We start from the raw sequence: 25,013 nt of genomic DNA on the forward strand, positions 1-25,013 counted from the left end.
GGAGCTTTAATAAACTTACCTACAACTTTACTTAATAATTTAATCATAGGAGGAGAAATATTTTATTTTCATTATTATTTTATTATTAATCTGCCAAACACTTTTAGTCAATAAAATGACAGAAAATTGTGACTGCCCATCAGCAATTAATTAAGCTTTCAATTAATCTTTATGTTGACTACATGGCTACGGCCTTGCCCAATACCTTTTATATAGCCTACTATCTATGCTTAATACGCACAACCTACAAAAACTGCATATATCTTATATTATATCATAAGCAGTGCGGAGGCCCAAATCATTTAATATAACGCTTTGTCTGTTCAAATAAACAAACGTCAGCTGTTTGTGTCTCTCACCTGCGCTGCGCCACACCTGTCGTCTCCGGTCGCGCCAAAGAAGAAAAAAACGCTTGTGAATGCATCACTCCGCGCATGCGCAGTACGCCCAGCATCTAGTAACTTCCTGCAAAATAGTGCTCCCTAACAACAGACAAAGCTTGACACTGTGGATTCAGTAGAATACGCTTATATAGAGGCGTTTCTCGCTCCCTTCTTTAATGGTAAGACTGTGTTTGGTCTTTTATGAGAATATTTTTTTATTTGGCCGTCTGGTTGTAACGCGAGGGAGATGCTTTCACAATTCACACGATGCCATTCCAATGGCTGCTGGTCTAGACTAATTCCTGGAAGCCAAACTTTCACGCCGGGCCAAACTAAATAAATCGCAACCAACTTGGTTTTTCAACTTCAATTACCTCGACATGTTGGCTAGCATGCATGTGAAAGGGACAGCGGATGATGCAGTGGTTTTTATTGGTAGTCGACCCAATATAGGCTATCGGTCCTGTGTGCTAACGTTGTTGAGCTTGCACGGTCGCGTCTAGAAGGTTTACTAACAGTTATAATTGGTCTTATAGATAGTTTATAAGACATATGTAAGCTGTCTATATCTACCTTTACGATATGGCTTTGCAGGTTGTGTTACAAACCCATTTAAAGTTTAAATTAAAGATGGCGAGCTGCTGCTTTCCAGGAATCAATCTGAGATCAGGCTTCACCTTCATAGCAGACTGTCCTCGACATGGCTATGTGCTGGATTCAGCTAATGTAATGGTATTGGGCGAACATTTGCAAATGACCTGGATGGGACTTTTACCTTTGAATTGATGCCGAGTCGAGTTGCAGGGCAAACAATGCTGTGTGTGTGTGTGTGTGTGTGTGTGTGTGTGTGTGTGTGTGTGTGTGTGTGTGTGTGTGTGTGTGTGTGTGTGTGTGTGTGTGTGTGTGTGTGTGTGTGTGTGTGTGTGTGTGTGTGTGTGTGTGTGTGTGTGTGTGTGTGTGTGTGTGTGTGTGTGTGTGTGTGTGTGTGTGTGTGTGTGTGTGTGTGTGTGTGTGTGTGTGTGTGTGTGTGTTTGGGGGCCATACACACACACAGGCATTACCAGTGTTTGGGAAGCTACTTTAAAAACATAGCTTTTCAAACTACCAATGCCTTCACACTGGAAGAAAATAATTGAACTTTTGCAAATCTACCCTCAACAGAATCTAGTTTGGTTAACTAAAGCTACTTAGAAAAAGTAGTTTAAACTAAAAATGTACAACGTAGGCCTACAATTGATATGAAATTCCAACAAAATAATATTACACAGAAAAGTTGCATGCCAGCAAAAAATGCCTGATGTTTTTCTCTACAGTTGTTGTAAAATTGGTATTTAACGTATTTCTTTGTGGCATTAAACAAAATATAGTCTTAAATCTAACTTGCTTTAAGCTGTAGAAACTAGGGATGGGGCCGATCCGATCCAGTATCGGTATCGGGTCCGATATGGCCGAAATCTGCGTATCGGATATCGGACTGACAGCTCCGATATTAAAATCCGATTTTTTTTTTTTTTTTTTTTTTTTATATACTTTTTTTTTTTTTTTTTTTTTTTTTTTACTATGTAAGAGCGAACATGTGCCGACGTTCGGTGGAGGGAGAGAGGACATCACTTTAAAATTTGACATACAGTACATATCAGTTTGTTAGCCAGTGAGCTAACCAAAGCTAATCCAAGTCAAGGAAGTGGAGAGGCTTGACAAATCCAGCCAATGTAAAATACAGCCAGAGAGAGGAAGACTGTTTAGACAAAGAGACCACCACATATTCTAGTGGGGCAGAAGTGATCATTGAGAAGGATTTTTTTTGTGTGACTCTATAATTCTGCCTTTAAGATAAACCTATATGCATTTGTGTATATTTATTGCTCTTTTAAATTAGAATTGCTTAAGCCTTCCTAGCCTAATACATAACATCACCACCAACAAAAAAATGCATAACAATTATGATATCGTATCGGTCAGTATCGGTATCGGCCGATATCCAAACCCCAGGTATCGGAATCGGATCGGAACTAAAAAAAGTGGATCGTCCCATCCCTAGTAGAAACTTATCGCACATCTGTCATATGAAGAGATTTTCTTTTTCAGTGCCATATTCTCTGAAATGATTTCCTAGAAAGGAACAAATAGAGCTCTGTAAATTCTTAGGAAGGTTTCTGGAAAATAATAGACTTCTTTGTTATTATTCATAGGGAAATCGAATACTGTGAAGATCAGTTGGTGCTCTTAAGCTGATTGCGGGTATAACCTACGGTCTATTTCAGGCGGACAATGCTAGATTTCTCTGCAGACTTGTTTTAGATTGCGGTACGGAACTTTTTTTTTGAGAAGTCTTTTATTTATTGGAGAACTTTCAGCAGTATTCTTTTTATATATACAGTATATATTTTTCAAATATTTCTATAAATTTAATTTTTATGTTTTATTTCATTTGAAAAACTTGCTGAGGGGGGTTTCCCTCTTAACTGAAAACTGTACTTTACCTTACCGAACCGTGACTTCAAAACTGAGGTACGTACCGAACCGTGACTTTTGTTCACTGTTACACTCCTATTCGTTAGTATTACCATTGTTAATAGTATTGTGACTACTTTTCTGGACATTTCGTGTTATTAATGGCGTCTTATGAGGCTTTTTAGGGCTGGGCATATTGTTTATACATGACACAAATACAATGAAATCAATCACCAATCAGCCAAACAGATTCGTCCCCGAGAAGTGATACTAAACCCAGAACAGACATCGATCACTATAAGGATCATGTTTCGGGCCGATGTGCTCGGGTGGTGAGATACTGCGACTCAACCTGTTGTTGTGAGGCTGCTGGTCCGGACTAGATGTGACTTTTAGAAGTGGCAACAGCTGGAGGGGACGTGGTTTTGATTTAGACTATGTAACCGTTGAAAAAGTTTCATCAACTGAATGTAAACACACACACAAAGGAAAATCCTAAAACAAAAAGGTAGCATTTATTCATGCTAGTAAAATAAGAGAGAGATTAAAATAAATTAGTTATACAAAAAAAAAACAATTCTGTCACACAATTCAAATTTGTATGCTAAGGATTATAGTTTCCTGTTCTCAAACTAGGGCTGGCCCGAATGCCATTTTTCAGGCTTCGAATATTCGTTGGTTTTTCCGAGCGAATATTTGAATATTCGTTCCATCAAAAACAACATAAATTTTTTTTAAAAAATTTAAAAAACTTTAATAATTCCTATATACTCCCTGGAACCGATTTTGACAGTATCTGCATATTTTGTTGAAGATTTACGCGCTCGGAGGTGAAGTAATGGATGCGCTATGACACTTAGTGATGTAATATCCTCCTAAATGAGCAATACTACTACTACTACTACAATATTACTAACTTTTATATCCAAATATAAAATTATTTGATGACATTCTATTGCAGTGCTAGCTTCTTGCAAAACATTTTTTTGAAAAAAAAAAAATATATATATATATAGGGGAGAGTGGCCTAAATTGTGCAACTTTTCACTCAAAGTGACTTTAAAGTAAGGGCCTTGACAGTAAAGTCTCCAACTCAAATATGTACATATATTTCAGGGAGTTGTGCATCCCTGGCAATAAAAACTTTGGATCTGGAATAAACTGTTGAAGAAATATAGCTTTCGGAAAAAAAGTTGTCTTGTTGCACAACTTGCCCCCGGTGTGGTGTAAGTTGTGCGGTTGGAGAGAATACCATGGGGTAAATTGTGCCATTGCTATATATCTCATAAACATAAACTGTAATGCAAGACAAATCCATTAGATAATCACTTATTTAAGGTGTATTTAAAGTAAATAAAGTAAATAGTTGACAAAGATTGAAGGACAATTTTCTTAAACAAGGCCTAGCAGATCTAATGGTTTTACCTGCAAAGCTCACAATGACAAAGTCACCATCATCATCTTTCTGGCCATCTGAACTCTCATCAGTGGTGTCGTTAAGTGGAATTGAGATGTCACTCTCTTCTGAGCTACTGTAGACAATCACTTTCTTTTGGTGACCAGCGTATACAGCCATGCCACTGGCACAACTCTCAGAAATGTACTTTGCACTAGTTGCTCCGTGCTTGTGGAACCAACTGCCACCTGACAAATGTGATTCCCTCTACATTTCTGCCTTTAAATCAAGGCTCAAAACCCATATACACCCTGGTGTTTCCTCCCCATTAACTATCTTACCTCTGCACTACTATCTGCGTTTATGTGGATGTATGGGCTTTACATCTTTTATTTTGGTTATTGTTATTTTACCTTCATTGTTAACCTACTGAATGCACTATGTTCAGCACTTTGGACAGTGAAAACTGTCATACATGTGCTTTTATAAATAAATTTTACTTACTTACTTACTTATAACTCACCTAGGCCCTTTGGCACAAATCACCCCAATCCCAGAAATTTGGATAATAAGCATGATGCCGCAATTTAGGGCTGACATCGTGCTAACTGTATAGACTCAAAATGTAGCATACCAAAGCACTAAAACATGTGTCAAATGTTTTCAAACTTGTCTATAAGTGTTCAGACACAATAATCAAAAAACCTTGATCATGGAAATTTTACTTTGAAAGGCAAAACACAGTTTTTTTTAGCTTAAATGTGCTTATATCTTATTCCTTGTGTCTCCCTTCTTTACAGGATGAGTCAAATGGATGGCTCTTCTTAAATATGTGGTCACATTTCCAATTTCTTCCACGGTTTTCTAGAAACAAGGGGTGGCACGACTTCCAAAATGCACAACTTAGGCCACTCTCCCCTATATATATATAAAAAAAAAACGAAGCTCCGAATACTAATTTTCCGAACGAGTATTCGAATAATTCGGGCCAGCCCTATCTCAAACGTGCCACTTTAAAAAATGAAATTGTAGTGAGTAGTTGTAGCACCTCAGTTGAAAAAATAAATCAATTGTTTTGGAAATGATGAATCCACTCGAAATCGCGATTTATTTATTTTAACATGAAACATCATTTTTTCTCAAAGTATTCTTTGTGACTTTACCGCCTCGTCCCTGCTGTGTCTGAATATCTCACATCTAAGTGTGAATGTTAATTTACCCTAAGTTTATAATCCAGTGGCCTCAATTTTTCTTTCTTTTTAACTTCACGTTCATAACTCTTTCATAACAATCACGTGTCACACTTGGAATCGGTAACGTGCACCGTTAACAATGGGCTGACACATGGACGCGGAGGTTAGATCTTATCCGGCGCGGGGAATCTATTGATGCGACAGCTTGCACCTGAACACCTAATGCTGCCGGGGAATATGTTTATTGTTTGAATGGCTGTTCGGTCACATGTAAAGTGGCACGCCTCCTTAATCCTACCGTGAACATAAGCGGCGCTGGTGGGTATTGGGACACGTAACGTCTGTCTGCACGTGCCTCACCTGTGTATGGGTCCGGTGCTGTAGATTTGACAAAGGTGCCCCACTTCCTTTACCACCTCCGTACTAATCACCAGTTTTCGGGTCATTGGGAGGGGCAGGGGAGGCTACATAAGGCCAATGTGTCCCGGGCCATTATTATAATGTGTGTTTCTGTGTTTGTGTGAAGCAGGGTCCGCGCAGGCTGAGAGAGTAGGCTGAGCGAGCTGCAGACATGTCCGGCCGCGCCGCTGCAGAGATGGATGATTCGCAGGAGCTGCCTGAACTGCCAGTGAGTCTCTATACCTTTACTATCCATCCATCCATCTATCTATACGCACAATGCCAACACAGACCATGGTGTGGGCGTATGCAGGGCTTGGCGATTTGAACTCAAATCAATATCACGGTTAATTAAACATTTTACAACGATTGCGATTAATGAGAGAATATTTTATTTTTTTATTTGTTCTCATAATAATATGATCAACTATTATCTGAAATCAAAGTGTCGCTTGAAATGAAAATGTCACACTTTAGTTATAAAGTAAAAATCAAGCTTTCCAAAACAGTAGAAACAAACAAATTAAATTAATTATTTTTGTATTAAATCATCTTTTAATATTGCTGGTTAAAAAGGTAATTAAACAACTTGCATCTCTTATAAACAAATATTTCAATTTATTCCGTGTACAAAAAAGTCAATGAAACACTGCTGTTAAAGAGCAAGAGAGGGACTTGGACAAGGCCCAAACTAAAATAATTGACATGGGAAAGATTATGTCGGTTAGAGGTTCTGAATGTCTGCTTCGATTCATATTCGATTAATTGCCCAGCCCTAGGTTACTGTTTACAAACTGGTTTTATGACGACGTATGTTGTTTTCTGTTGAACAAAATCTAGAGATCTTTGTTCATATTAAGCTTGTTTTTTTCTTTTATTAAATGTATGTATTTTTATTGTATTTTGCAACTATGTTATGTATAATTAGATTTTATGCTTCTCAAATCTCCTGTTTAGTTTCTTGCTGCAGATTTTAATTGTGAGTTGTTTTCTGTTTTAAATGAAGTTAATCTCAGATCAAATGAAGCATTAGCGTGGTTGAATTTGTCAAGTTAATTTTGAAAACTAAACATTTAAAAAGTGATTATATCAAACAATTGCATTTTTTTTAACATAATTCTGAATTGATTAACCATTAGTCCTTAATTACTGGTGTGATTTGTGAAAGACTAAGAGCGTTTTTATTTATTTTTATTCAACAAAGAGTCAACAGAGAAAAGGTTAGTTATATAGCTATTCTGATTTCTGTTAGGGAAAATATTTCATTTTAAAGCTGGTGTGTGTCGGTGGTGTAGTGGACAGAGCGTGTACCATATTGGCTCCGGCCTTCGTTGCAGTGGTCGCGGGTTCAAATCCGACCCGTGGACCTTTACTGCAGGTCATCCCCCCTCTCTCTCTGTCTCCCCATTTCAACTCTGTACTGTCTAATAAAGCTTGAAAATGCCAAAAAAAAAAAAAAGAGAAATCCTTGAAAATCAACCAATTCAAACTGTTTATTCAAAGGTTCTGTATATTGGAAAGATTTATTGTAAATACAAGTGAAGAAAAATTGTAGAAAGGAGAGAATGGGATTATTTCAATTGAAGGCTAGTACAAAGTTAGTATCTAAAAGAGTGGATGGACTAGTAGGGAGTTATTTATAATGGCTGTTTGTCCTATTTTATTTAATATAATGTATTGTACTAATTTTGTATCCTTATTTTCCACTGAACTCCGACACCTCTGAGAGGTCATTGAGTTTATAGAAAGACTTTTGACAAGCTCAAGCACTTTATAATGATTATTTTTTACATAATTTCTAAAGTAGGCTAAAAATAGCTTCATAATACATTCTAATTGTTTTTTGAATACAGATTGCCCAATATTTTTAAATTAGTTTGAAACTATGAAAGAGTAATTAAATTAAATAGGCTATATGGAAAATTAGTATATTTTCTGTCACGTCAATTTAATTGCAGCCATTCTACATCGCTGTCTAAATGTTTAATGTGTCTAGTCTTGAATCTTGATGTATTTTCTTTGTTTTTATTATCTCTTAAATGCAATTTTTAATGTTTATTCTTGATGTTTTTTTATGTCCCTGTAAAGCACTTTGAATGGCCTTGTGTCTGAATTTCGCTATAGATATAAACTTGCCTTGCCTTTTAATTACCATAATTATTCAGTTATCAATATTTTTTCTCTCTTTTATGTTTAACGTTTGGTTGTTATTTGATGGTTAAGCCTGAAACCTAGTGAGAATATAGAGCCAACTTGCTTTGAACATGAAAATGTCTTCCAGCCCGTTTTTATGACAGGGTTTTAAATTATATATTTTTTTAAATCAGATTTTATAGTTATTTTTTTATAAATGATTTGTTCGTGTGTGCGCAGGCGAAAAAGGCAAAGCTTGACATCGACAGTGGACTGGAGAAAGAGCCGAGGTTGGTCTTCAAAAAATGATATTTCTGACAATTTAAATATTTCAAATGACTGCTTCTACATGCTAATGGAAACCTGAATGAGTTTTGAATACACTATTTGATTGATGTCTGTCTATTTGCTTCATTAAACTCATATTTTTTTTTACATATTTTGAAGTCTGGCAGCAGAATTCCTGAAATCCTTTTAATTAGGCTGAATTATTTTATGCTTTTCCAGTAACCTAGGAGATGATAGGAGTCCAGCTCCAGAGGGGAGCTCCTACTCTGCTCTGTCCAATGCACAACTAGATCCAGGTCAGTGGAAAATGTGACAAAGAAATGTTCTTAAAAACAGATTAAATTAATATCATTCTTCAGAAGTAGGCATTTATTTCGGTTCATAAAATATCAGAAATACACTTTAAAATAATCAACCAATCAAAAAAGGCATTTGATTTCAAAGGAAAGGGAAAAAAACTTTTAGAAAAGGACAAAAGATCGTGCGACTGCCCTCCAAAATTTCAATTTGTAACAGATATAAAGAGTCACAATATAATATTTTACATAAGGTCTACATATCGCCCTATATCTATAGCAAGTTTACAACAGGAGCCTCTCCAAATTGTCCAAAATGCAAATCTCATGTAGGTACAAGGTTGCATTGCTTGTGGGAATGCGAAAAAACTAAAATATTTTGGAAGGCAGTATGCACAGGTATCAGTACAGCAATAGGTCAGCACGTATCATTAGACCCACTTCTTTGTCTGCTTGGAAATATCCCTGTTTCTCTTAAAAATAATGAAGATGTGATTCAGTCGCTTTTAATGCTAGCGAGAAAAGCCATAATGGTGAAATGGGTCGGTGAGGACCCTCCCTCTGTTTCCACATGGAAATCCCTCATCTTGGATGTTGTGACCCTGGAAAGACTCAGACACTACATTAATGGAAAGACTCAGCTTTTTCTGCAAAAATGGAGGAAACCACTGGAACTTTTGGGACTGGACTATATTTTGAATTTGAATAGATAGAAGTAATGTTTTATAATGATCACAAATGTGTTATGGATACAATGGAAATGGCTTTGTCACATATTGTACTTGTACTGCTGTCACTGTTAAAACAAGTATCAAAAACATATCTCGCTTAACTATTAATATCATCTTTAATATTTTACTATATGGACCGGTCTGGTAGCAATGTTGTATGTTTATTGTTGTTTATTGTGGTGTTTGTACATTTGTCTTAAAAAAAGAAAAATGTAATAAACAGAGCTTTAAAAAAAAAAAGAAAAGGACAAAAAGCTGAAGGCTGAAGCTTTATTCATTTTTAAATTCTTATAATTATTTACATAATTTCTAATGTACAGAATGACAAAAATAACAAACCAATACAGTGCAGTGAGACGGAAAGTACCTAGTAGGCTTTTTGAAGCCTCCACCTACAGCTAAATACTTTAAAAATTTCAAAACGTATCTTACCCTTTGATAAAATTCTTATTATTTTAGACATTACTAGTTCAGGTGCTAAATCAAAACAAACGTTTCTAATAAAGCGGAAGTTCTTAGTGTAATTTTACGTTTTCACAATATTAAAATAAATAAATAGTCATTCTAATTTGAAGGGTTGTCAAAACTGAAGTTAACCCCTTCGAACAATAAACACATTCTTCTAATATCATTTGTGTTTGATTGCAGATGATCAGGAGGGCGCAGAGCGAGGCGCAGCACCTCAGGCCTGCGCTGACTCCATGAACTCTTACGCACATTCTGGTAGGAACACAAACACTCGGAAAGCCTCGGCTTCTAAACAATGCACAATCAAGATCTGAAAAGAAGAAAAATCTGCCGTTTTCTGTCAAACTGAAGCCTTTTTTCACTTTTTAACAGATGCAACAGCCCCGTCCGAATACACCCAACAGGTTTATCAAGGAAGCAAGTGAGTACGCTGCGTAACACAATGTTAATCTCATCAATTTATCACATTAAGGTGCTGTGTGAAGGCAATTGTCATTTTTCAGAAGAGACAGAAATTGATTAATATATTGACAAGTATGTTTAAATTATTATTATTTTTTTTATTACCTTCGACTGAGCGTTTTATATCTACATAGGAGCGGTACGCCCACCGTGGAGGCTAAATATCTCGACTTCCCAGTTGCTTGGAACACATAACATTGATACAAAATCTTATGGCTGAGCAAATTGTGTTTAAATGTAATTTCTGTGTTCAGGAAGTTCTTGGGTGTCAGGCAAACTTCGCAAACCAATTCACGTTAAAAAAATATATAGTTTTGAGCCCGAACAGTAGATCTCCAGTGTAGAGTAATGACAGAACTCCTTATTATGTTAGCCTGATTTGTCAAATAAAGAACAAACTATTAAGACACGTTCATACTCATGCGTGACATCCTCCAGAATGCAGCTTAAAATATTTAAATGACATGTAGTTATTTAGTTTGTTTCCTTCATGGGTTGTATTAATTGCCGAACAGTATCTCTCAAAAGGTTTTCTAGAATAACCTGCTTCAATGCCTTCGTTTCATGCCTGCACTGCTTCTCTATTCAAAAAAGCTTTATTGGCATGACGAATGTAGAAAACAGTATTGCCAAAGCATAAAAAATATTACAAATAATAACAAATAGTACTGATTCTCTCTCTCTCTTGCTCTCCTCAGCCCAGCCGTGACGTCCTACCCCAGCCAGGTGGCGTTCCCCCCTCTGGCCCAGTCCACTGTGTACTCAGGCTTCCCCCAGACGGGACAGGCCTACGGTCTCCCGCCCTTCGGTTAGTCCCATTCAAGCTCTCTCTCTAACAGGCTGTTTCAACACTGTCTGCTCACTAAAACACCGGCAGCAGCATCACAAACCTTTTTAAATACTTTGCTTCAGAGGCCTCACTGAGCTTCGGCGCCGTGCAAATCAGTTTGCTTTTGATCTTCTGCTTAAACACAAAGTCCCACATCTTGACTGAAGGACCTGGTTTCTTAAAGGTGGAGTCAGCGATTCTGGGGATCGCTTGTTGACAAAAATAAGTTATTGCCAAAATCAGTGAATATCTCCTCATATTCACTGTATGTGCGTTGAAAAAGAAAGAAATCCAGTGTTAATACACAGCCTAAGCTATGTAGACTAGACTGGTATATAAACAAAGGGTATGTAAACAAAGGGGGCCTGCAACATGCCTTTTTACAGAGCCAATGCTGTGTTATAACAACAGATCTATTTTCAGCACACACGCAGTATGGACATGTAGCGGATCGTGAGGAGATATTCCCTGATTTTGACAAAAACATTTTTGTTGACAACAAGCGTTCCCCAGAATCATAGACTCCACCTTTAACTTTGGCCCCTCCCACTCCTCTTGCTGCCTCCTTCATTCTGCTTCCATTTGCCTTTTCTTCTCCTCCTGTGCTCTTCAGGTGCTATGTGGCCAGGCATTAAAACAGAGACAGGGCTGCCTGAGGCGCCCTCTGCTGGCCAGCCTGGGTTTCTCAGCTTCAGCACCGCATACACCTCCACTGCGCCGGGCCATCTGCACTACTCATACCCCAGCCAAGGCAAGCCGCGACCCGACTACTCACAAGATAACGCTGTCCACACTCTCTCTGCAAACACAGACAATACAACTAAGAACCTGCACAGCTCTGTTTTCCTCTCTTGTTGTTACTCACTTTAAATACTTTGCAGAGAAATGCTTTTATTTCTCCTCTGGCGCTGTTTGTTTTAGTCGAGCTCCTTGTGTCTCCAGGCTCAAGCTTTACAACCTCCAGTGTCTACTCCAGCATCCCGTCAGCTACGGCCGCCACCACCGCCGCCCCCACCACGGCACAGCAGGTACAAATACAATGTCTAAACAAAGAACACAACTCTGTGTTAAGGCGAGACACTGCAGGTGAATAGGGTTACATTTTTAACTTATAGATATCATCATGAAACTTTGCCAGTTTAATACTTAAATTTAAACTTAAGCCAAATATCGACCAAATGATGTGTAATTGTAGCCTGGCATTCCCAGACCTGCAACTAGGCTCTGGCAAATTAAATTTGCTGCGCCTGTTGGTCTGGAAACTCTCCGTTGAAGCTTTTTCAAAAAAGACCAGAAATTTGGGCTCACGTTTCAATTGGTTCTATCTAATATGGGCGCGCCAGAGCCCCTTGTATGGTACTCTGGGGCGGACGTAACCGGATGACGACAGTGACGTGCATGCGACGTCGAAGCTGTGATAGTAAACATCAAAGATGGCTGCGGATATGTTGTGTGAGTTTGAGACTGCTTTGGCCTCGACCCTTTACGATTTGGAAGATGGCACTCAAATATTTCATTAGCAAGTAAGTGGAATGTTCTGTTTTGCCGACCGACCACGGCAAACGTTTAATTTAACAGTTTAACAGCTGTTCGCTAAACGAACGGGGCTTATGTCACCTTGTGCATCACTCTGATTGGTTGTAGTGCTATCCAAGTGCGTGCAGTGGCATTTGAAATGCACGAGTAGGAGCCACCCCTTGAGTTGGAAATTACTGTTGATCGTGGCCAGACCCTCTATCGTTCAAGATATCAGGGTCTGGATTTCCAGGCTAGTGTAATTCAGTACCTCTTTCAAAACCCAAAAATCTAAATGATGGATAAAGCTGGAGTTAAAATCTTTATTTCATATTGGAGTCCAAAGTTTTCACAGAACACATTTTGGATACAGACCTTTTTCAGTTTAGAAATAAAAAAATACTATTTACAGGTCAATGCGTTTTTCAAGAGGAAAATGTTTCATAAATCAGACGATTAACAACATTTGAACAGATCCTTCTGTAATAAACTTCAGAATAGTGCTAAGAATTTGGTTCAAAAATCCACATAAACTTTCTCTCTCTCTCTCTGTCTCTCTCTGTCTGTCTGTCTATTTTAGCAGAGAGACGTGTGTGTCTGGCTAAAAAAAGACCAGACTGGTGAACTAAATAGTGTCGCAGCCGTCGCGCGCCTATTGTATAAACTGCTGCTTTAATCTGATCCAACTGACCTGCTGGTTTGAACAAATTCAACAAATGTGATCGTCTTTTTGACATTTTACACCAGTTTAATCTCTCTTTCCCACTCCTCCAAAATCCCATTTAAAATGCATCTAAAAAAGGCAAATAAGCGATTTGTGTGCAACTTCATTGGGGAGTAAAGACTAAATACACAGATGACAATAAATATTAGACAAATATTGATACATATCATTTCATGGTGACGCATGAGGTGCCGGGTCGGCCTGATCCAAATGAAATAGGTTTGCGGTCCCAACCTGAGAACTGCCGGATCTTATTCCGGCCGGATTCAGCACAAATAAAGCCCTGGTGAGAACGTACCTTGAAATAAAACCGATTCTAATCTGAAACTATAAAAAGCTTGTGGAAGTTTAATAAGACATGGGAACCCGCTGATGCAATCTGAGTTCAGCCGGTTCCTCGTCTTAGTTTCATGCGCTGTTTACCGGGGATAAGAGACCGATAGATTTCAAGATAGATTTCATATGTGCGATGTTTGGGAACACGCGGTACTGTAGCGAAGTGAATGGAAATGCATCTTCCACAAGCAGTCAAAACATTTGCGTCGGTTCGTTAGCTAAGTAGCTTTGGGTCTGATTGTAGTTTAGTCCAGACTGTGTGTACGGCTGGGATGTGTCCGTGATACTCTGAGCTCAGTTTACTGTCTCATTACCTTCCATCGCCTCTGTCGCTCATTCATTTTCTCCTGGAAAAAAAAACGGAGCTGGCACGAGTGTTGAAATCGAGGCCTTTTTAAAGTTTTTGTGAATGGACAAGTGCTTTAGATTCAGATATTTTCAGTAAGAATATATATGTATATATATTTTTTAACTAAACATTTGTAAATAGTCATTTATTTACTATCAGCTTGTGAAAAGTCCCTACCAGTAAATTTGATGTTTAAGAAGATGTGAGAACCCTGGATACTTGCAGATTAAACCGTTTTTAATCCATATTATTTTCAAATATTTTAATTGTTTGTAATATTTTATATAAAATGTAGTTTGTGTTAATATTTATCACAGTTATAAAAGTTATGATCTTCTGTTGCTCACAATTTTTATTAATTTTAATTTATTTTTTCCTCCAGGAATTTAACAGCTACAACTCTCTGGGCCAGAGTCAGTTCTCTCAGTACTACACTCTGCCTCCCAGCTACATCCCGGCCGGGTTGCCTAGCAGCGAGGAGCATGGCGCCGGGGTGGGCGTCGCCGGATATTCAGCGGTGAAGTCGGAGCAGGCCGCCTCAGCTGGACTGCCCCCCAGAGGTAACAGCAGGGCTTTCAGTTTGGTTTTTGCAGCATTCATATCGACTGAATTAAAGGTGCTCCGAGGAACTTTCAGGCTTAGTGTCCTGGGGAGAAATTCACTGATTTTGGTCAACAAGCGTTCTACACTATTGCTGACTACATCTTTAAAGCATTGTGTCATCACATCATTTATACATTCATTTCAATTATTTGTTTTGCAGAATTCCCTACATTAATCTATAAACCCTTTCAGTCATAACATAAGAAAAGTATTATTCCGGTACTAACTCCAGCCTTTCTTTGTCCTAAGATGCGTCTCCACCAGAGAACCTCCCGGCCGGCGCGGTGCTCCCCGCCGGAGCTCGAGATCAGGACGAGGTCGGACGCAGGAACTCTGTGGGGAAATCTAAAGGAAAAGCAAAGAAGAGCGAGAACTCTGAATCCACTGAGAATGACCTGGAGGTAACTAGAGGCAGCAGCAGCCGACCAAGCATTGCACGCACATAAAACCACTAAATGTTTATTGCTCTGTCATTAGCTTAGCAGCATTTTAAAGCTAAAAGCTAAACCAGAAAGCTAGTCTAAAATAGTAAAATTCAATATATGATTTCTCAATACGCTTTACAAAGATCTGATTGAAAATAAATGGAGATAAATATTCTATAACTTTTATAAGCTTTTTTACTGTCGAGACTGTTTGACAGGACTGTGACGGGCCGGCGTGAATTGTAATATTATTCTTTTGTTTTTAGCGCATTTTCCTGTGGGATCTGGACGAGACCATCATTATTTTCCACTCGCTGCTCACTGGCTCGTACGCACAGAAGTTTGGAAAGGTTTGTTTCTGTGAATATTTAAACTGTTTTGTGTTTTTTAAATGAATGTATATGTGGAACATAACACCTTCTTGTACAAATGGCCCTTTAATTTTCTTACTGACAATAACAAAAACAAAAATGTAATTATGTAAACTGCTTAAGCATTTCGAACATCAAATGAAAAACCCTATTGTGTTTCTCCTGTGATGTTCAGGACCCGGCCACGGTGCTGAACCTCGGGCTGCAGATGGAGGAGCTGATCTTTGAGCTGGCAGACACTCACCTGTTCTTCAATGACCTGGAGGTAAAGTCAGACAGATACGATCACACTGGTGGAGACGTTCATTAACTCTGTCTGTCGGTCACTGCAGCAAGTACCAGGCATGATGAGAAAAGTGTTTTTTCAAATGTACAAGAGTAACTAAATAGTTTTTAGTGCTGTCAATCGATTAAAATATTTAATCGCGATTAATCGCATTAATGTCATAGTTAACTCGGGATTAATCGCACATTTTTATCTATTCTAGCCTAAATGTCCCTTGATTTCTTTTTGTCCCATTATTTTTTCTCATTGTAATGCTCTTTTCACACCCATTCTCTACACCCTTGTAATTCAGTGTATTCTTTTTAAAATATCATAATTTCCAATTCAGTGCAAATAGACAACAATGTAGATCCCCCCCCACCCCTAGAACAGAATACACAAACATAATTGGAACTTCCTTTTTTATTTAAAAACCAAACCATAATACAACGTAGGCTATAGCCTATATAAAACAAATTAGTATTAAGGCTAAATTAAACTGGTTGCTGCCTAAATGTTTTGGGAGTCGTTCATCCACAACTTATTTCAGACTGTTTGTGGAGTGGACACACCATACACTTGTGTGCTGGTGGTTGGTTGGTATGCCGCTGCTGCAGCCGAGGCTTAAGGGGCCACTCACACTAGGGCCGCGGCCCCGTGCCAAAGCTCATTAGCATACTAAAGTCTAGAACGTTTGGCTAGTGTGACCACGCCATCCGTATTCCAGCACGGAACAGCCCCTTGGCCACGGCACACCTGGGAGAGGTGTGCCGTGGCCAAAGTACAGATGCTAATGAGATGACACGCGCACAAGCAAGCGCACAGGCGGCGTTCCTGACGTGAATTTATTAAGGATGCATTGTCCGTTAACGTCCGCTGCCTTACTAGTCGGCACCAGAATTGCCCACCACTTGGACTTGTAGCTATAATGTGTGAGAATTAACGTGTGTGTAAGCCTAGGTGTGGGCTAATAAAAGAGGGAGAGAGCTAATTAGGTCGGCTCAGAAAGCACAGCAAAAAGGTTTTCGTGTTTACTCACGTTCGTCAGATGATTTTTTTTCTTTTTCCTCCCGTCAGCTGTCATAACTGCATTTACGCATGGCGGTGGAGACGCACCCAAAACAACACACCGCGGCCCGGTGATAAGGAAACAGTAGCCTACACTAAGGTTTAACAAGAAACTTTATAAAGACACTTAAAAAAACGATCTCTGCCCATACAAAAAGTTCTGACTTGGATTTGATGGAGCGATCGATGTGTACAAAACCATCCGGATACATATGGTCTGATGACGGGCCGTTATATTAATAATAAACAGCGTGCTGCACAAATATGAGACTGTTCACCGCGACCTATTACGTCAAGACTACATTTAAAAAAAAACAATAGCTTAAGGATTCTCGTTGCTCTAATGTGGAAGTGGAATATTTGATGCAAATTTGGCCGGATGAAAATATTCACAAACAGTCGTATAGCCTACAAGTAGACTAAGCTCCAAATCCTAAACGTGCACGGTGACGTAGGCAAGGTGCAAGTGTGCCCAGGCCACGAGCAGTGTGAGCACGGGCCTGCGGGGGGAGTGGGGAGGGGGGGGAATCGTGCTGAATCGTGCTGAGCACGGAACAGGCAAACGGCACTAGTGTGAGTGCGCCCTGAGTCACCCTTGATAGCGAAAATTTTAGTGAAAATTAATGACTGGCAGCTGCCACTAACGTTCATGGAGGTTTTGGTGGGGGCGCAGGGTTATAAGTAGGACTTTTGCAAATGAAAAGCTTTATTTTCTGTTCTTTTTCCGCGTAGTCCCCGAGTCACACACGAAAGACTAGTGAAGGTCGCGCAGCTGAGCTAGGAAGTGCTAGATTCCGGTTTCTGCTTCAAAATAAAAGTCAAAATTTACTTGACGTTTAGCCGTTTTGCCAGTTAAATGTTTTTAATGTGAAGTTACGCTGTAGGACATGTTCCTTTTGAATTGACACTAACTTAATGGTGAGCCATATGAATAGTTTGTGGTGTTTCAGTTGTTCTAACATTACTAGTGAAAAAACCACAACGTTTGCTAGGCCATGAAGAGCGTTAATCGCGCGATAAAAAAATGTACGCCGTTAAAATGGGTTTGCGTTAACGCCGTTAATAACGCATTAAACTGACAGCACTATTTTAAACATATTTGAATTTGAAAATAAAATAAACTTGTTCATTTAAGAAAGGTAAAGTCAAAATTAATAAAACATATAATTACATATGGGATAGAATTCCAGAATGAGCCAAAACTTTACTTTATACACATGCTGTGCAGCACAAAACAAGGCACGGCAAAATAAAATACATCTAGCTTTTAATTGCACATACATGATAAATAGTGTTAGTGCTGATAAGTGTATGTATTGACCATCCATTGTTCTAGCTGCTTAGTAAAAGTCTTGTATGTGTTTAATTGTCTGATATGGTCTGGGATATGACGGACCAGGTTGACTGACTAAAAGTGTTTTTTCCGCATCGGAATAAACACAATCAGCCTTTTGAAGATTCCCTTGTGACACGATCAGTATCAGTTCTTCTGTTGATGTAGTCAACACATGGCGGTGGAGCTAAGTTGATTGTGAGTGACTTTATTCCAAGCACACGTTTGCATATTTCATTAGGTCTTCTCAACTTAAAAGCTGGTACTTTTTTTTAAATTGAGATGTGGTCATCTTAAATACACGATTAAAATGTTTTTTTAACAGAATTTTTTATTTTTTATTTTTTTTAGGAATGTGATCAAGTTCATGTTGAAGATGTTGCCTCTGATGACAACGGACAGGACCTGAGGTGAGTTACTCCTGTAACAAAGACTATACAATACAACACAATGTCTACCTTATCACACACACACTCACAAGTTATCTTTTGGAGCAGTTTGGGGTTAAGTGTCTTGCTCAGGGACACAATGGTAGAGATGGTGGGCACCGTAGATGTAATACCAGCCACCACTAGTTTTACTACTAACACCCTCCTGTCCAGTGCCAGGGATCCAACCAGCAACCTCCTAGTTACCGGTCGACCCCTCTTTCTCTAGGCTATCCTACCCATTGGCCTTATAACCCACTTCATCGTCCTGACTGATTCTCTCTCCCTCCTCCTTTAGCACCTATAACTTCCTGGCGGATGGTTTTAACGGTCCCAGTGGCGGAGGGGCGGCAGGAGCCACCACGGGGGTGCAGGGAGGCGTGGAGTGGATGAGGAAACTGGCCTTTCGCTACCGCCGGCTAAAAGAGATCTACAACAACTACAAGGGGAACGTTGGAGGCGAGTTTGCATCAGTGATAACTTCTTATCTAAGAACAAAATGCACAGATTTGAATTTATCAAAGAAAACAGCCTCAAGTTTCAACCCAGAGGCCAAAATAAACTGAGAAATGTTTTGTTTTTGTGTTGAAGACTCACCATCAACCACAGGCATTGTATCAATTACTTAAAAACGATGATCTACATGTTGTTTCTGATAAGCCTACATATCTTGTATACTTGGTTCACGTCCTAACATCTTGTTTGTGCATGTTGTCTGTTTCAGGCCTGTTGAGTCCTATGAAGAGCGAGCTGCTGCTACGGCTTCAGTCTGAGATCGAGAACGTTACAGACGCTTGGCTCAGCACGGCGCTCAAGTCCCTGCTGCTCATACAGTCCAGGTCTGTGCACAGTTATTATTATAGCAGGAAACTCTAAGTTCACTGGCTTTAACGTCTTACTCCAGTGAGTGGGAATAATTATATTACTCTGACAACTCTATTTAATCCAATACTATTTTTTCATGATGTTGTCAAGTTTAAATGCCAGTGGGCGATGCAACTTGAGATACTGTTTAAAATTATCAAAAATATTGAAGAGTCTGTCACCCTTTTGTTGTGATCTTTTGAATACATATTGTATATATTAATGTGTGTGTGTTGTGTTCCACCAACAGGGGGAAGTGTATGAATGTGTTGGTCACCACCACTCAGCTGGTTCCGGCTCTGGCCAAGGTGCTGCTCTACGGCCTGGGAGACGTGTTCCCCATCGAGAACATCTACAGCGCCACCAAGATAGGTACAAATGAATCGCACTGAGTAATATTCAATCTTTTTTACTGTGACAGATATGCGCCGTTATGTTAAGTGGCTGCCGTTGGGGGTTTTGTGCTTAATATGAGGTGATAATTTTCCCTCCTTTCACTCAGGTAAAGAGAGCTGCTTTGAGAGGATCATCTCTCGCTTTGGGAAGAAAGTGACGTATGTTGTGATCGGCGACGGCCGGGACGAGGAGTTTGCAGCAAAACAGGTTAAACTTTAAAGTTTTCACGTTTCCCTAATCCCTCCTTGTTTCGTGTGTTAGTCCGTCCGTAGGCAAAAACACTCAAACAAACTTACAGCAGCCAAAGGGTGAATACAAGTTCAGTCTCTGCGACTCCAGTTGTGTTTGTTTAAGTGACATCAGATAACAGATAAAGTCTGGATGTGAGCTTAACAACAACAAAGCCTAATAAATCCTAAAGTAAACACTGAAACTAAAAGTTGATCTTTAACATGGTAAATGTGGATAGTGGATACTAGTGCACCTGGAGATGCAGCCTGACACAGTAAGCAAAGTCCAATGTTGTGCTACTTTTTTGGCTTTTGTTTTTCTGGTCTGGTTCCATACTTGTGAACCGCCGCCTTCATTACAGAATTGTATATTCAAATAACCGAAATTTGAAAAGGAAATCCGTGTTATTTATATCAAACTAAAAAAAAACAAGTTAACTGGGTGCATTTGGAGACTATTGCCCAGTTGTTTCTAAAACATATTTCATTATGTCTCGTCTCCCTGTGCAGCACAACATGCCTTTCTGGCGGATCTCCACTCACGGCGACCTCGTGTCTCTGCACCAAGCGCTGGAGCTGGACTTCTTGTAAAGGAGACAGCGGCGCTGAATGTCCAACGAAAAAAAAAAAGGGAAAATGTCGTCAAACGTCCTGTTGGTTTGTGGAGTGACTTTTACGTGATGGTAAAAACATCCTCCATAACCCCAAACAATACAACAATACACACATCTCGCATATTAGAAAAAATGACTGGACTATGGACTCACTGTGTGATGTGTGATGATGGTATAACGTACTGAGGCAGATTTTGGGTCGGAGCTGACTGTGGGAAACAGACTGGATGCATCATTCGGCTGAATTAAGGTTCCTCCCGCCCAGCACTCCCTCCTCTACGGCAGCTAACCTCACCACCTCACCACCGCTACAACTGGCACTGATTCAGACGCAGAAGGGAAGACATGTTTTTTTTTCTTTTTTTCCATCTTCTTCTTCTCTTATTATTGCTCTTGTCTTTATTGTTTTTCTTTTTAGGTATCAAAATCTTCTGCAATCCCTCTTATTTTTATATCTTCTTTCTTGATTCAAACAACCAAAAGCACATTGTTTGCTCATTGGGGTTTTGGGGTTGTAGTATCTTTTTGTTTAGGCTTTGTGTCATTGAAAGAATTACATCAATTCAAAGGTAATTTCTTGGTTGTTTTGCACTCGTTCAAAGACTTTGAAGGCATCGTCTCCAAATCACATAAAGGAACAGACCGTAATCATGTATCAAATAATCCCATTCTTCATTTTTAATTTTATATATGCCTCTCGTGTAGCCATTTAGCTTTTTAAAAATAAGGAAGTAGACATATTTAGACTAACATAACCACCAGTCAGCCGACATTAGGTGGTTTTTACAGTGTGTGTGATCTGCGGTCAGACAAACCGGAACCGGCCTCTGTGTGACTCAGTGACATGAGAAGGTCATAAGCAAGATGATCAATCTCTAAGGACAAGAAGTATGTTCCCTTCCTTAGAAGTATTAGTAAAGCAACCTCACGGTCCAATTAAAACCGTGTTATTCAACCAAAAATAAACACAAACAATCACTTAACACTTAAGGGAAATGTTCTCTCTGTGAATTGTTCGACAGTCGTAGCATCTCATCACAGTATTCACTGACACAGTTTTGGTCTTTGGGTCTGTTGAGTTAAAGCAGTGGTACAATTTAACAAAAGAAGAAAATCATGTGTTTAGCGACTAGACTTGCATTATATAACTAATATGATGATGTCGTTACTACAGAATCAGAGTTGCGTTGTCTTTGAAAATCAAAGTATTATATAAATACATTAATATTATATTTTGCAAAAAAGGAAAATACAAACTTTCGTTTTCAAGGACTCCTCTTAGCTTGGATTGGATTTAGCTGAATTTCGTTGTATTAGTTTGTTAGAAACTAGAGCTGCAGATACCGTTTATTGTCAATGATTATTCTGCATATTATTTGACATATCATTTCTTCTACGGCTATTTCGATTTGTCGCCATTTTTAAGAAAAATTAGTCTGCAACTATTTTGTAAAATAGTCCTTGTCATATTTCAAGTAAAAAAAATGCAATCGATTGATCAACTAATTCTTTCCATTAGTAAGTTAAGACTGAGAGACAGTTGTCAGGCTTTGCGTTTTAATCACTCAAACCATATCACCACAACTTTTTCGAAGGCGTAAATCAGAGGGAGGAAAACATACAAAGGACGTTCACTGTGCAATACATTTCTGCCTTGCTCATTATCTGTATTTCAAGGGATTGATTTTTTTCGTTATTGTATAGTGAGAGAAGCAGGAGAAGGGGTCTCATTTTGAGACTACGACTGAACAATACTGAGCCTGAAGAAGATTTCGTATCTACACACATGCAGCTTAAAGAATGTGTATTTCTGTGTAATTAGTTTTGTGTGTTGTGCGTGACCGTGCATATTTATATCGTGCCTTTTTAACCATCATCTGTCTGTATGCATAATCTCAAAGGGAAATGCTTTTGTTTGATACATTTAGCGCTGCATTGTTTCTTATATTATCCAAAGTGTTATCTTACTTTTTTATTTTACTCAAGACTTTGTTTTAACGTTAGACTTTTTTTATTATTGGTTTGATTGTCCTGTGTGCACTGTGTTTGGAAGGTTTCCTAGAAAGCTATATATCCATTATGGGAGGGAATTTTGTGCATTTGATTGTCAAAACTGAGAACCTATCTGTTTGAAATGTTACAAACATTCGTCTGTTACTAGCTCAAATCTCATTTTCAGCCTTCACCGTCTGCTTTATCGATTTGATTTTGCTTCCTTTTGAAAAGGAGTTTATGCTTATTTTTTGTCATCGCTTGGAGACAATCGCTATCTGAAAGACATGGTATTTTGTTAGATTATTAGAGTGAATGAATTGTGTGGTTTTGAGTGTTCAGTGTCGTAGGTTTTACCTAAGTGAATTCAAGAGAGCTGGGTTTATCCATCAGCCGCGACGCACATTCGAGAAAATTGAAAGACCATATGCAATCTGCATTTCTTTCCGTTTTATTGAATGTTTTATTTCTTTACTTTGTCTGCATGTCGTAAGTTTTGAAGTAAACCATGGCTATCTAAAGATATGTAATGTTTGAGAGGCTTTAATCTTCTTTGTATCCTCTTTGTTTTCAATGCCAAATATTATTTTTAAATGCTATGTGTGTTGTTTTGTTTTGTATTTCATCTCATTTCTAAGGACCTGTGAGGCCACATGTAGAGAAGCCCGAATGTGATTCTGTAAACCAAACTCTATCATAATAATCAATGCTAATTTAATTCCAGTAATCACTATTTTCTCCCTCCGTAGCTGTTTGGGGACATCGACACAGTCCTGTAAGGTTTGCCTGTGTACCTAAGACGCTCAATACAATGTAAATACATTTAGAACACTTTCAGACTCAAGTTTCTGTTATTTATTACTGTAGAAAGTTTAAAAAAACAAACAAGAAATGCTGAAATATTTAAAGGTGCTACGAGGAAAAATTTCCCTCCTAATGATCATAAATGACATGTAACAGCAAACAACACCATCAGTGCAATGAATGATATTTTTATATAGTTTTTCTTAATGCCTTTATCATGACTCATGATTACGCTCACCCAGGAACAATAGCTGGCGTAGTAGCAACACTACTGCTTTTGTCCAGTGGGGGTGCAAGAATGAACACAAACGGAAAGTTCCTCGGAGCACCTTTTTAAAGAACCATCATGGCAACTGATAAAGGTAATTCCTCCCGTCCATTCCGTCAAAATGTATCCAATTGAAAATATTCTTGAATTAATTCTTGAGTGTATCTGAAACAAAAAATGAGGCTTGGCCTATCGGAGGTGGTCAAATCAAGTTGGTATCTTGCTAAATGATGGGCATTTTAGTCCAAGGAGAGTTGAGAGTTTTTCCGTGGTTTGGCTTTTAAGAGAAGTAAATGAAAGACAAATGAAATGTGTGTGGTAGGATTTTAATTAAAAATGTCCACACCTTAAAGGCCTACTTCACCGGTTAGAATATGAAGGTGTATTGAATTCTGAGATCCTATGTAGTATAAATGTGCGAAAAAAATTGAAATCGGTTCATCCTAGCCTGAGAAAAGGCAGAAAGAGTGTTTTTTTTAACCCTATATTTCTCTTTCTCGTGACATCACAGAAAGAGAAATATAGGGTTAAAAAAAACGTACTTTGTAAATATTACTGTGATGTCACAGTAAAATACATCACAGTAATATTTACAAAGTAAGTTTTTTTTTAACCCTATATTTCTCTTTCTGTGATGTCACGAGAAAGAGAAATATAGGGTTAAAAAAACACTCTTTCTGCCTTTTCTCAGGCTAGGATGAACCGATTTAAAAAAAAATCGCACATTTATACTACATAGGATCTCAGAATTCAATACACCTTCATATTCAAACCGGTGAAGTAGGCCTTTAAACCTGCGGTGGTAAATACAGTACAGGGCGTTTCCAGTTGCCAGGGGAACACTTTTGACATGAGGCAGTAGCAGCTTTACCAATAGCAGGTGTGGTGTTTGTATCGGCTCTTTAATTCAGTGTAAACAGAGCGAACAGCGAAGAGAATAAATTAAATCAAAGTTAAACTGGATTACATTCTTAAATACATTCCTGTGAATATCTGAATATTTTGTGCATTTGCAACCTGAATACAGTGTCGGACTCTGCTACTATGAATAAAAACTACCACAGAGAGATAGGCCTAACTTCACATACATTAATTGAATTGCAGTAGTATAAATAAATTGGGTGGATTAATTTATTAAAAAGGGTTTAAACTTTAAAATTCATGACTTCAATGAAAATAGATTTTATAATAATTTTCAGCTTCCAAGTTGAGTATTTTTTTTGTTGTCGATGATATTTTTACGTTTATAAAGGTTTGAGCAACAAAGCAATTCTAAGCAAAACATTCACAAAATTGCAAAAAAAATATCAAATGTATGGGAAGCCATTTATTTGAAGTACTTTGAACATTTTTAATGCAGCAGATCAGGACTTCAACTCCTTCACAAGGTTTGGAA

The 25,013-nt window shown here is 38.5% G+C and overlaps 1 protein-coding gene across 2 annotated transcripts; it reads left to right on the forward strand.

Moving 5' to 3' along the window:
* The first annotated feature begins 456 nt into the window (after nt 1-456).
* Nucleotides 457-23,376, forward strand: eya3 (EYA transcriptional coactivator and phosphatase 3). 2 transcript variants are annotated; one of them, XM_080045263.1, is made up of 18 exons: nt 457-562; nt 5,956-6,054; nt 8,199-8,248; nt 8,466-8,542; nt 9,922-9,996; nt 10,114-10,162; nt 10,902-11,011; nt 11,975-12,060; nt 14,339-14,516; nt 14,809-14,960; nt 15,251-15,334; nt 15,531-15,620; nt 18,373-18,431; nt 18,748-18,908; nt 19,174-19,288; nt 19,564-19,685; nt 19,816-19,916; nt 20,450-23,376. In XM_080045263.1, exons 2-18 carry the CDS (start codon nt 5,998-6,000, stop codon nt 20,528-20,530), a joined length of 1,647 nt encoding a protein of 548 aa, XP_079901389.1. In that variant the 5' UTR covers nt 457-562; nt 5,956-5,997; the 3' UTR covers nt 20,531-23,376. The 2 variants fall into 2 exon arrangements, with proteins under 2 accessions (XP_079901389.1, XP_079901390.1); XM_080045264.1 differs by having other exon boundaries at nt 465-562; nt 5,953-6,054.
* Nucleotides 23,377-25,013: the final 1,637 nt, after the last annotated feature.

The sequence above is a fragment of the Ammodytes marinus genome (genome assembly GCF_949987685.1).
Source record: "Ammodytes marinus genome assembly, chromosome: 17".
NCBI lineage: Eukaryota > Metazoa > Chordata > Actinopteri > Uranoscopiformes > Ammodytidae > Ammodytes > Ammodytes marinus.

What these genes read in the sequence shown, in the direction of transcription:
- eya3 (XM_080045263.1), top strand. Translation starts at nt 5,998, where the DNA reads ATGTCCGGCCGCGCCGCTGCAGAGATGGATGATTCGCAGGAGCTGCCT. An exon ending in TGTTCTTCAATGACCTGGAG is followed by an intron (nt 15,621 to 18,372) that starts GTAAAGTCAGAC and finishes TATTTTTTTTAG; the next exon opens with GAATGTGATCAAGTTCATGT. An exon ending in GACAACGGACAGGACCTGAG is followed by an intron (nt 18,432 to 18,747) that starts GTGAGTTACTCC and finishes CTCCTCCTTTAG; the next exon opens with CACCTATAACTTCCTGGCGG.